Source organism: Sorex fumeus, unplaced genomic scaffold (assembly GCF_029834395.1).
Source record: "Sorex fumeus unplaced genomic scaffold, SorFum_2.1 ptg000135l, whole genome shotgun sequence".
NCBI lineage: Eukaryota > Metazoa > Chordata > Mammalia > Eulipotyphla > Soricidae > Sorex > Sorex fumeus.
The window spans coordinates 230,706-243,089 of NW_026606192.1; the positions used below are offsets into that span (position 1 = coordinate 230,706).

At 54.5% G+C, this 12,384-nt stretch overlaps 1 protein-coding gene across 1 annotated transcript in view; it reads left to right on the plus strand.

The window, feature by feature from the left end:
• Positions 1 to 12,384, plus strand: part of HMCN1 (hemicentin 1) — a 355,305-nt gene that overhangs the window by 160,778 nt on the left and 182,143 nt on the right. Inside the window, exons 14-16 of the mRNA XM_056106608.1 lie at positions 139 to 252; positions 4,976 to 5,134; positions 10,438 to 10,632. Of these exons, the coding sequence (XP_055962583.1) occupies positions 139 to 252; positions 4,976 to 5,134; positions 10,438 to 10,632 (468 nt within the window). The remainder of the gene's footprint in view (positions 1 to 138; positions 253 to 4,975; positions 5,135 to 10,437; positions 10,633 to 12,384) is intronic.

Genomic DNA, 12,384 nt, shown 5'->3' on the forward strand with positions numbered 1-12,384 from the left:
CGTGAGCCATGGAAGCCAGGGAAACCACGGAAGCCACGGAAACCATGAAAACCACAGAAACCACGAAAGCCATGGAAACCACGGAAGCCACGTGTGTTGGGGCTCCACTCACGCCCTCGTTCTCTGGTTCCGTTTCAGAAGCACCAAAGCTGGTGGTGGTTCAGAGTGAGCTCTTGGTGGCCCTGGGGGACACGACCGTCCTCGAATGCCAGCCCTCGGGGGTGCCACCGCCCCGAGTCCAGTGGTTCAAAGGTACGTGTCTGCGGGTGCCCTCGGTTCTCTTTTCTCTCTCCGTTTGGATTTCTCGGAACTCCGAGAGTGTGACCCGCCAGTGCCATGAAAGGTGTCAGTGAGGTCACCGGGACAGTCATTCCCCTGTTGCTCGCATTCATTCGCCATCTGCTGCAGATTCGTGTGCCAGGAACGGGAGGCAGGACAGACTCGCCTCTGCTCCTGGTTAGCGTGTGTGGGGGGAGGTGGGGGGGCACTTCCTGAGGAGAAGCCGGTCAGGGCCACTCCGGCCGCCACATCTCAGACATGGCCCAAGCCCCACGCGCTCTCCCTGGAGCTGTCCCCGTGGTCCCCGCACTCGCCTCTCCCTTAGGGTGCTGGCAGGAGGCAGATGCAGATTCCAGGACCGTTGACAGGTCACTGAAGGACAGAGGGAATCTGTGGCCAGCCTCCTCCCGCGTGGCCGGGGCTTGGCGGACACCAACGATCTATCTCCGTTGCAACTTCCAGAACTTGCCCCTCCAAAAGTCTCAACCGGGAGCAGCGGGTCCCCACGAGCAAACAAACGCGCGAGGTGGGCCACCCCTGGCCCCAGGCGCTGAGGCGGCTTCTGTTCCCGTCTCAGCCCCGTCCAGCCGCCCAGACAGACGGACTCCCGCCAGGGCCCCCACCGGGAAGGTTGCTAGGATGATGGAGATGCTGTTTGCAAAATACTTGGGTAATCTTCCGACGGGAAAAATGCAAACGAGTACAAAGCACTATTGTTATGGTTGTGTTTGCTGAAGCACACGCGTCCCCGTGGCAACGGGTCGGTGTCCTAATCCCAGAATTATGAATCCACCTCGGTGGGTTCAGGCACTCGGGGGAAGTTGAGGTGAAGGGGGAAAGGCTTCGTGGAGGAAGAACAAGACCTTTGAGATCAGACCCATTGACTGCAGGGGGCCGGGGGGAGGGAGGCCTTCTTGGCTTTCCGCGTAACGGGGAAAACGCTTCTCTTTTCCTCTGAGCCTTGCTGGACGTGGCTTACGCCCACTTAAGTCAACACAAATGAAATATCCTCTTAAAAATACTCTACTGAGTGTTTTCGCCTGGCAAGCTCCCCGTGGCGTCTTCGAGATGCCAAACACAGTCACAACAAGTCTCAAAATGGAGACGTTACTGGGCCCGCTCGAGCAAATCGACGAACAACGGGAGGACAGTGTTTGTTTGTTTGTTTGTTTGTAAAATACTCTATAGGGCTGTAGCAATAGTACAGCGGGGAGGGTGTTGGCCTGGCACACGGCCGACCCGGGTTCGATCTCCGACATCCCATAGGGTCCCCCTTGAGCACCGCCAGGAGTGATACCACAGTGCAGAGCCAGGAGTCAGCCTTGAACCTTTCAGAGGTTTGCCAAAAGCATAAACCAAGGCACTGTTCTCACTGAATTATTAAAAAAAAATTTTTTTCCTTTTGGGGTCCCACCCGGCGATGCTCAGGGCTGACTCCTGGCTCTGCACTCAGGGATCACTCCTGGCGGGGTTCGGGGGACCCTATGGGATGCTGGGAATCAAATGCCCTCCCCGCTGTGCTGTCGCTCCAGGCCCACAAAAGGGGAAATTTTCTGAGCTCAAGCCTCATGGAAACCTGATCAAAACCCAATTTCCCACTGTGCTTTGGGAAGCTCTCTCCAAACCTTTATTATTATTATTATTATTATTATTATTTTAATTTTTGGAGAAAAGAACAAATAAAAAGGTTCTTGTTTCCCTCCTCTGACCCAGAGAATGTTCTGGAATGTAGGGAGAAAGAAAAAAAATCAGGGAGTGATAAATAGCAAAACCCTAAGTGCATTTTAATCCAAACATCTTAATACTGACTTGATGAGCACCGTGCCCACGGCGGCTTCCCGGGGCGGGGGAAAGTCCGTTGAAGCTGCATCTGTTTTCACTTACGGACATTTCCCAGACGCCTGGGCCGTGGCTCTCACTGTTCCTTGGTCCTCGCGTGGTATGTAGTAGCAAGCCGAAAAGGCTAATTAGGGTTTCAAATGCCAGAATGTCCAATGCGCTGTCTTGTTAGCTTGGCCGGCTGCTAAGGCGAGCCCTGTGTCTCTCTATTTTATTTATTTATTTATTTATTTGTTTATTTGTTTATTTATTGCTTTTCGGGTCCCATCCGGTGATGCTCAGGGCTGACTCCTGGCTCTGCATTCAGGAATCACTCCTGGCGGTTTTCGGGGGAACCCTATGGGATACCGGGGATTGAACCCAGGTTGACTGCGTGCCAGGCCAACACCCTCCCTGCTGACCCTGGCGTCTGATCCCTGATGCTTTAGGGCATGTCCGGAGAATCACCAACTCTGGGGTCGCATTGCCTTTTAGGTGGGAACACAGAAGACGGGAAGACAGGGTTCCTCAGAGCCCAGGTTCAACCTAGAGGTGACATTTGGGAGAATCACGCGTGCGTGAGACCCCTCACATCTCAGCCAGTGTGTGACAGCTAAATGATGTACCATTGTCCTGGGGACCAGAGAGAGAGAGAGAGAGAGAGAGCGCACAGTGGTGAGGGCATTTGCCTTGCACTTGGCTGACCTGGGTTCGATTCCCGGCATCCCACAGGGTCCCCCGAGCACCGCCAGGAGCGATTCCTGAGTGCAGAGCCGGGAGTCAGCCCTGAGCATCGCCGGGTGGGACCCAAAACACAGAAATAAAATACTTATTTGCTGGAATCAGAGAGAGAGATAGCACAGCGAAGAGGGCATTGCCTTGCACATGGCCAGCCTGGGTTCGATCCCCGGCATCCTACATGGTAATACCCTGAGCCCCGCCAGGAATCAGCTCTGAGCCCCGCCAGGTGTGGCCCAGAAAACAACCAGAAAGGATGTGTCATTGCTTTCAACAAAAGCAGATTAGAAGCGACCCGTGAGCCATCCGACTTCCTCCCGTTCTTTCTTGCTCACGTCACTCTTAAGAAGGAAGCGTGAGGGGGGCTGGAGCAATAGCACAGCGGGTAGGGTGTTTGCCTTGCACGCGGCCAACCTGGGTTCGATTCCTAGCATCCCATATGGTCCCCTGAGCACCTGAGCACCGCCAGGAGTAACACCTGAGTGCAGAGCCAGGAGTATCCCCTGTGCATCGCCAGGTGTGACCCCCCCCCACAAAAAAGAAGGAAGCGTGAGGTGTCAGGGTTCATGAAGACCCTCAGGATCAGTGGCACGGAGCAGAGGCTCTCAGGGTGCCCGAAGGGGATGTGACTCCCTTTTTCGGGCTCACCCTGCCCCGTCAATGGAGGCTACGCTCACTGTCTAAGCGTGTCCCACTCGTCACCCCCGACACCTCTTCTTCCCAACATCCCCACGGAAGTACACACCGAACCAGATTTCTGCTCCCTCAACCCTCCCTTCTCTCATGGAACAATCAGAAAGTGTCCCCATCCCAGCCACCCTGGGGGGAAGACAACCTGCTGCCCTGGGGGGTGCCGTGATCCCCAATATTCCAGCATCCTGAGGGAAGCACACGTAGTTTCCAGAGTGTTTTCTTCTGATCACTGGAATTGGCGACCCCCCTCCTGCTTCCCCGAAGGCTGGCAGAGTCTCTCTCCACCCAGGGCGTTCCCTCCGCCGAGCGCTGACGTGACCGTTGGCTCCCGGCGGAGTGTAGGACAGTAGAAGGTGCTGCTGGCACCCGGCCCGCTGCCAGAGCTCGTGGAAGGGAGCAGCCCCGTCTGCCCGCCGGGGCCAGCCAGCCCTGTGTGTCTGTCTCCCTGCACAGGCAGGCTGGCGTGGGTCTCGGCTGCCGCACGCTCGTGCGGGCAAAACGGGATGGCCTGTATTCCTGAGCAGCCCCTGAAAGTACCCGGGCGTGGCCCCGGGAGCCCCTGTGTGAGTGCTGAGGGGGTGACGTCGGCCTGAGATCGTGGGTACGTCAGAAAGATTCGCACACAAAGCTCAGATGCTGCAGAAGTCACAGTTCCTTGACAGTGCAAGTGTCCCAATTGCATCTTGTTATCTGTGTTTGCTGTAACCTGTCCTGCCCTTCCATGCCTGGTCCAGGGTATGACACCCTGAGTGATGTCCCCTACTGTCTGCTCACCCCCAGGGCTCCCTAGACAGTGCTCCTAGTCTGAAACTGCAGCAGGACCCTGTCCCTTTGTGTCCCTTTGCTGGGACTTCCTGCTCTGTATTCTGTGGGTCTTTTTAGGAATGTACCCCAGGTGGGGTGGGGGGCTGGAGCAATGGTACACAGCGGGGAGGGCGTTTGCCTGGCACATTGCCGACCCGGATTCGATTCCTCCGCCCCTCTCGGAGAGCCCGGCAAGCTCCCGAGAGGATCCCGCCCTCACGGCAGAGTCTGGCAAGCACCTTGTGGCGTCTTCGAGATGCCAAACACAGTCACAACAAGTCTCACCATGGAGACGTTCCTGGTGCCCACTCGAGCAAATCGATGAACAACAGGAGGACAGTGCTACAGTCCTACCCCAGAGGGTCCCTGTCCCCTTGGCGTCCCTTAACCTCCAGCCATGCCGCAGGCACCTGGGTGAGCGTCCTGCCGTCTGTCTGGGCCAGGGAGCATGGGGCTGGCCTGGCTGGGGGTCCCTTTCCCTCCCGCTCTCTTCCACCTCCAGGCACCACTTGTCTATTCTCACCGGAGCCCTGGCCAGTGCGAGCCACTCCAAGTGGCCAGGCCAGTGACTCGTTCCCTGGGAGCTCTGCACTCCCGCTCCCCCGTACCAAGGGTCCCCCTGTCTCTCTCTCCTCCTGCGCAGGCGACCTCCAGCTGAGACCGTCCACCTACCTCCTCATCGACCCCCTGCTGGGACGGCTGCAGATCCGGGAGACGCAGGACCTGGACGCAGGCGATTACACCTGCGTGGCCACCAACGAGGCCGGCAGAGCCACGGGCCGGATCACGCTGGACGTGGGCTGTAAGTGTGGGCGCCGGCAAGCTCCGTGCTCGGGAACTGACTCTGCTGCCAGGAGCTCGGAATCACAGAGCTAGGATTCCCCTTTGTGGTTGTTCGTGAGGGGTGGCAGTCCCATGTCGTTCTGGTGGGCTTTCTGCGTATTTGCTGTGTACTGCTTGCATATGTCCTGTGTACTTCTTGGATACATCCTATGTAATTCTTGAGTATTTCCTGTGTGCTTCTTGCATACTTCCTGTGTACTTTTACGTACTTCTTGTGTACTGCCTGTGTACCTTTTTTTGCGTACTTCACGTGTGCTTCTCGTGTACTTCCTGTGTGCTTTTGCTTACTGCATGTGTACTTCTTGTGTATTTCTTGTGTACTTCCTGTGTACTTCTTGCATACTTCCTGTGTACAGCCGGTGTAATTCTGGTGTACTTCCTGTATACTTTCTGTGTACAGCTGGTATAATTCTAGTGCACTTGCTGTGTACTTCCTGGGTACATCTAGTGTAATTCTGATGTACTTCCCGTGTACTTCCTGGGTACAGCTGGTGTAATTCTGGTGCACTTCCCGTGTATTTTTGGGCACAGCTGGCGTACTTCTGGTGTACCTCTGTGTATTTACATGCTTCATGCGTACTTCCCATGTACTTCTCTGTACCTCTTGCATACTTCCTGTGTGTTTCTCACATACTTCCTGTACACTTCCTGTGAGTTTCTTCAGTACTTCCAGGTCCTTGTACCTCCTGTGAACTTAGTCTCTGATTGCGTTGCACCCTGATAGCAACCATAAAGACCAATGCTTCTGCAGTTTCAAGGGAACTGGGGGGACAGGCATCAGCACCTGGCCCAGGGTCACCGAGCAGTGCTGGCCCAGGCCTGGGCCTGGGAGCCCGCTTGTGTGACTGTGACCTCACTGGGGTACCCGGGACGGCCATCACTGTCCTCTCAGGAGTCTTCAGAGGTGACAGACTACCAAGCCTTCACATCTGGGGACGAAAGAATCAGACTCCGGGTCTGGACTTTAAGCAGCAGGTGTTGTCTGGGATGCTTTGGCCCATTTTGTGGAATTCCCTGGTGTCCAGGCTCCAGGATTAAGGCGCGTGGTGCACATGGTGAACGAGAAGGACACATGTGGCTCACAAAGTCTGGTCCTCACTCTTCCTCTACCCATCTTAGGTTTCCCAAAGGGAAAAAAATGGGTTGAAAACCCACAAGCAGACCTCTGCGGTGTGTTAGAGCCGGACAGGAAGGAGCTTCTGTTGTGTGTGGGGGGAGGCCGCTGCCTCTGAACAGACCATTCAGGCGTCTGCCATCCTTCACTTGGGTGAAGCCTGGCTCTCCGTGAAATTGTATTTTTATTTCTATATCCTGTGGTTTATGCCAAAGCTTTTTAGTTTATTCATTTATTTGCTCATTTTTAGTTTGGGGTTCACACCAAAGAGACCGTTTGCCACATATGTTGGGGATGTGATCCTCTGAAATGGTGCTGCGTGCACGGCCCCTTCAGCAATAATATGAAAGAACGCTTTTGCCGTGGGGCCATCCGGTCAACCCCAAGCTCCGGGCTCTCTAAGGCCCAGAGTTTCAGTGTGACGTGGAAAGTGGCCTTTCCATAGGCGAGTTACTGTTTCAGTGCAATCTTTTTTGAAGGACTTAAGACAAGTCCAGGTGGGGCTGGAGAGACAGCACAGCGGGTAGAGCGTTTGCCTTGCACGCGGCCGGCCCGGGTTTGATTCCCAGCATCCCATATGGTCCCCTGAGCACCTCCAGGAGTAACTCCTGAGTGCAGAGCCAGGAGGAACCCCTGTGCATCGCCAGGTGTGACCCAAAAAGCAAAAATAAAATAAAATAATAAAATAAAATGAAAAAGACAAGTCCAGGGGCTGGAGTGATAGCACAGTGGGGAGGGCATTTGCCTGGCATGGAGCTGACCCGGGTTTGATCCCCGGTGTCCCATATGGTCCCCTGAGCACCACCGGGAGTAATTCCTGAGTGCAGAGCCAGAAGTAACCCCTGAGCATCGCCGGGTGGGTGTGACCCAAAAAGAAAAAATAAAAAAAGAGGCCCAAGTCTGCTTTCTGTTGTGCATTGAGAGGTTCGCGCGTGTTTCAAGACGACTGGGCATCCGTCTGAGTGAGCCGGTCACTTTAAAAGGAAAGCATTCCCTTTTCCCCCCTCATGGAGCACTGGGGGGGGGGGGGGGCTTCCAGATCATTCTGCGGGCTCTTTACTGCTCCATCAGCAGTCCTAGCTCCAGGCCAAGTAGAATTTAAAAGTTTTACAAGGCCTGTGGATAGGATTCTCGACGTTCAGTTACCCAGAAGTCGCCTCCTTGGCCTCCTTCTCACGGCTTTAAGTCATGGGCACCCTTCACGGGACCTTAGCAGGGAAGGAAACGGGCGCTTTCCTGTTCGTTCAGGAGAGGGACTGTCTCGTGAGGTTGGTTGGAAGAGAAGGCAAGTTGGCTCCAGGAAAGCGAAACCTTGGGCCAGTGATGGTTTTCTGGGCAGCGTTCCGACCCTCACGGGGGCTGAGCCCAAGACTGTGGGTTTTGTGGTTTATGGCTCGGTTTCCCCCTCAAACAGCGTGCTCAGCTACTTCAGCACAGAACATCTCTTGGACTGCAGTCTCTGCCAGAGCCGCCGTAGGGGCAGGTAGAGACCCAGTGATGAGGGAAAGGTTCGGGAGTTATTTTTTGAGGAGAGTCCAGGGCAGCGGGAGAAGCTGTTGACTTTTCTGTGTTGGAAGGAGTGTTTGTACCCCGCCCTGGCTGGAGGCGACCCCCCCAAACGAACCCAGGCAGATGCTCTGTGTGGTTCTGGGTGTCCGCCCGCACGTCGTCGGTGGTGCTGAGTCCGCGGCGAATGATGAATAAAGACCATCTCGGTCTCTGACACAGGCTTGAAGCTCAGGGGGGCGTGGAGGAACCAGGAAAGCAGAACAAACTGGCCCCATGGACAGATTGGTGGTCCCCGCTAGTGCTCATTCTCTCCCTTCAGCCCCTGGTGGTCTTCACTTTGCTCCTTCCTTGTGCAGGCAGCGTTGGCCAAAGTTAGAGGCAGGATGGACGCCAGGGGCTTCTTGGCCTGCCCCGGCCCAGAGCTGCCTCCTGAGTGTGGTTTGCTCTTGGCCGAACCCAGGTCTGTTTCTCTCATCTGTCTGGTGTGGGGGGCCGGGGGCGGGGGGCTCTTGTGGGCCCCATGTTTGGCTCGTGCTATTCCTGAAGTGCCTTTCCCATGAGACTGGGTTTTAGGGGTGCGCCCGGGACTCTGACCTTCTTGCCCAGACCCCCCTGGCCTCTCACTGCTTTGTTCTGCCGGTTCCTTGCGTCTCTCTTGCCTCCCCTGGGCTTGGGGTTCTTCACTCCCCTCCTCCCCCCGTGTGTCCTCGGCCCTGGGGCAGCCTTGGCCCCTCCGGAATTTACTCTCCGTCTCATTTCCACGTTCCCTTGGACTGTCCTGCGTCTGTCCTTCCCAACTCTATAGGGTGAGCATCTGGCCCTTTGCCACGGTTCTTTAGCCGATCTTTTCTGGCAGAGTCGAGCTCCCGTACATCTCAGAGCTGCCCTCAGGAACCTCCTCCTGGGCGGAAGGGGCCTGACCTTCTCATCAGCGGTTCATCCTTCCTGGGCACCTCTTCTTCCGGGCTTCCCCCGTGATTGACATACCCTGTTGGCGTCTCCTGAGCAGGCCCAGGCTGGGCGCTGATGCTCCCGAAACTTATTTCTTCCTCTTGGGTTTTGTGCTGATTTGAATGGTATGAACAACTCTAGGGATCCCTTCCTTCCGCTCCCTTCCCCCTCCTTCCCTTCTCTCTCCCTTCCTTCCTTCCTTCCTTCCTTCCTTCCTTCCTTCCTTCCTTCCTTCCCTTCTTCCTTCCTTCCCTTCTTCCTTCCTTCCTTCCCTCCTTCCTTCCTTCCTTCCTTCCTTCCCTCCTTCCTTCCTTCCCTTCTTCCTTCCTTCCTTCCTTCCCTTCTTCCTTCCTTCCTTCTATTCTTCCTTCCTTCCTTCCCTTCTTCCTTCCTTCCCTTCTTCCTTCCTTCCTTCCCTCCTTCCTTCCTTCCTTCCTTCCTTCCCTCCTTCCTTCCTTCCCTTCTTCCTTCCTTCCTTCCCTCCTTCCTTCCTTCCTTCCTTCCTCCCTTCCTTCCCTCCTTCCTTCCTTCCCTTCTTCCTTCCTTCCTTCCTTCCCTCCTTCCTTCCTTCCTTCCTTCCCTTCTTCCTTCCTTCCTTCTATTCTTCCTTCCTTCCTTCCCTCCTTCCTTCCTTCCTTCCTTCCCTCCTTCCTTCCTTCCCTCCTTCCTTCCTTCCCGCCTTCCTTCCTTCCTTCCTTCCCTCCTTCCTTCCTTCCTTCCCTTCTTCCTTCCTTCCCTTCTTCCTTCCTTCCCTCCTTCCTTCCTTCCTTCCTTCCTTCCTTTCTTCCCTTCTTCCTTCCTTCCTTCCTTCCTTCCTTCCTTCCTTCCCTCCTTTCTTCCTTCCTTCCTTCCTTCCTTCCCTTCTTCCTTTCTTCCCTCCTTCCTTCCTCCCTCCCTCCCTCCCTCCCTCCCTCCCTCCCTCCCTTCCTTCCTTCCTTCCTTCCTTCCTTCTTTGCTTCCTTCTTTGCTTCCTTCCTCCCTCTCTCCCTTCTTCCTTCCTTTTCCTTCTTTCCTTTCTTCTTCATTCCCTCCTTCCCTCCCTTCCTCCCTTCCTTCGTCCCTCTCTACTTCCTCCCTTTCTCCCTCCCAGTTTCCGCCATGACCATTGACAATGCTGTGCTCTGACTGGACTGAGGGTGAATTTCTATAGTCAGCCCCCACCCCCCACCAAGTCTCCAAGGGATCAGGCTGCGTGTTGCTCTTTCCTTCCCTGCCCGCCTTCACTCAGGGACAGGAGGTATCGCTGTGAGTCGCATGAAGTGTGATGAGTAGGGTGTCTCCGGCAGGGAGGGGAGCCCACATCCAGTCCCTAAAGGCCCTGCATGTCAGTTGGGAGCTAGACCTCACCTGGGCGGCTGGAGGAGTCAGCAGGTCTAGGAAATACAGGGACGGGCCTGCTGAACTCTGTGATTTCAGGATAATCTTGATGTACAGTTCATCCTCTTTGTCATTTATCGACCATGCAGGGGGAGTGTTGCACTTTCTTGTAGGTCCCTAACTATCCCGCAGGACAGAAGAAGCAGCTGCTCTTTCAGTAGCCCACGGAAATACTTGGAGGGGGAATTCACGCGACTCTGCAGGCAGTGATTCGGTTCAAAGGCAACTCACCAACACGTTAGGAAGTGCCTCGGGGGGTGTGCCCGGAAGCGGTACTGATGGTCTCTACAATGTCTCCTCCGGTCTTTCAGCACCTCCAGTCTTCATACAGGAACCTACGGATGTGTCCATGGAAATCGGCTCAAACGTGACGCTGCCCTGCTATGTCCAGGGCTACCCAGAGGCCCGGGTCCAGTGGCGTCGATTAGACCAGATGCCCATCTTCTCCAGGACTTTCCCCGAGAGGTCCGTCAACCAGCTGCCCACGGGAGCGCTCTTCATATCAAGTAAGTGAAAGCAACGCATTGAACGCGACGTCTGCATCCTTCTGACCTGAGCCTTCCATGGAGGTGCTAAGGCAGCTCAGTCCCTGTTGGTGGCATTTTGACACCCGGAAATTCTCATAAAGGGTATCCCGTTATTCAAGTGTCGGTTGTCCATCCGCTGTCAAGGCTTACGAAGGAATGGGACCACACTGGACTGTCCCATTCCTCATTGCAATCAAGACTTTTTTTTCCAACTGAATCACCGTGAGCTACAGTTACAAGCTTTCATGCTTGAGTTTCAGTCACACAATGATGGAACCCCTACCCCTCCACCAGTGCACATTCCCCACCACCAATGTCCCCAGTATCCCCCCATCCTACCCTCCCCCTGCCTCCATGGCAGACAATCTCCCCCAGACTCTCTCTCTACTTTGGGGCATCATGGTTTGCAATGCAGATACTGAGAGGCCGTCACGTTGGGTCCTTGATCTACTCTCAGCACACGTCTCCCGTCCCTAGTGATCCCTCCAACCATTACTGACTCAGTGACCCCTTCTCCATCGCAGCTGCCTTCTCACCCAGCTCATGAGGCGGCTTCCAATCATGGGACAATCTTCCTGGCCCTTGTGTCTACTGTCCTTGGGTGTCAGTCTCATATTCTGACATTTTATATTCCACAAATGAGTGCCATCCTTCTGTACCTGTCCCTCTCTTTCTGACTCATTTCACTCAGCATGATACTCTCCATATCTATCCACTTATATGCAAATTTCATGACTCCATCTCTCCTAACAGCTGCATACTATTCCATTGTGTAAATGGACCAAAGTCTCTTTAACCAGGCTTCTGTTCTTGGGCACTTGGGTTGTTTCCAGATTCTGGCTATTGTGAACAGTGCTGCAATGTTTATACAAGTGCACAGTCATTTCTGCTGTGCTTTTTTGCATCCCTGGGATAAATTCCCAAAAGTAGTGCACTTGGGACTCTTGAGACAAGCTTATTCCAAATTAGTTAAGTTAGATGTTCTGATTACGTTAGCTAACCCACCACACATGATGAGTGCATGCATCAGACCTCAGACCCTTCGAAAACTCCTCGACTGAAGATGTTCTCGGGAACAAACGTTAGGAAGATCAAATGTCCTGTTATCCATTAAGTTACCTACCAACCATCATGCATACAGACATCTGTAAGCACGTTTTCAAAGTGTGTGATGGGATTTGAATGGTGCTTTCAGAGGAATAAAATGCTCAAATGTGCGCTGGAGTGATAGGACAGCAGATAGAGCATTTGCCTTGCATGCAGTCAACCCAGATTCGATCCCCAGAATCCCATAGGATCCTCTGAGCACCACCAGGAGTAACCCCTGATAATCGCTGGGTGTGGCCCCCAAAAGCCAAAAATAAATTGATTAATGAATAAAACATCTTTGTTTGTTGGGGATGGCTCCCCTAGATTTTGGGGGTCTGGGAGCCCATCCTGGTGTCACTTCATCCAGCTGTGGAGGTTGATGGTTCGGTGTTGGGAGCCAGTGATGTGGGTATCACTCGGGCCGCATGTCACAGTGTTTGGGGGCCTGTGCCCGCTAGCCCTTTAAACTAGCCCCTTGGCTCCCAGATGTGACTTTTTAAAGCTCTTGCAGCTTGGCAGGACCCAGATAGTGGCTCGGAGGCAGCGTGGATGCCATCCTGACATCCTGTTTGCCTCCCCCGAACAAGGGAACTGCATTTTGGAGGATTTTGCAGAAAGCCTGGGATAAAATGGTGCCTCTGT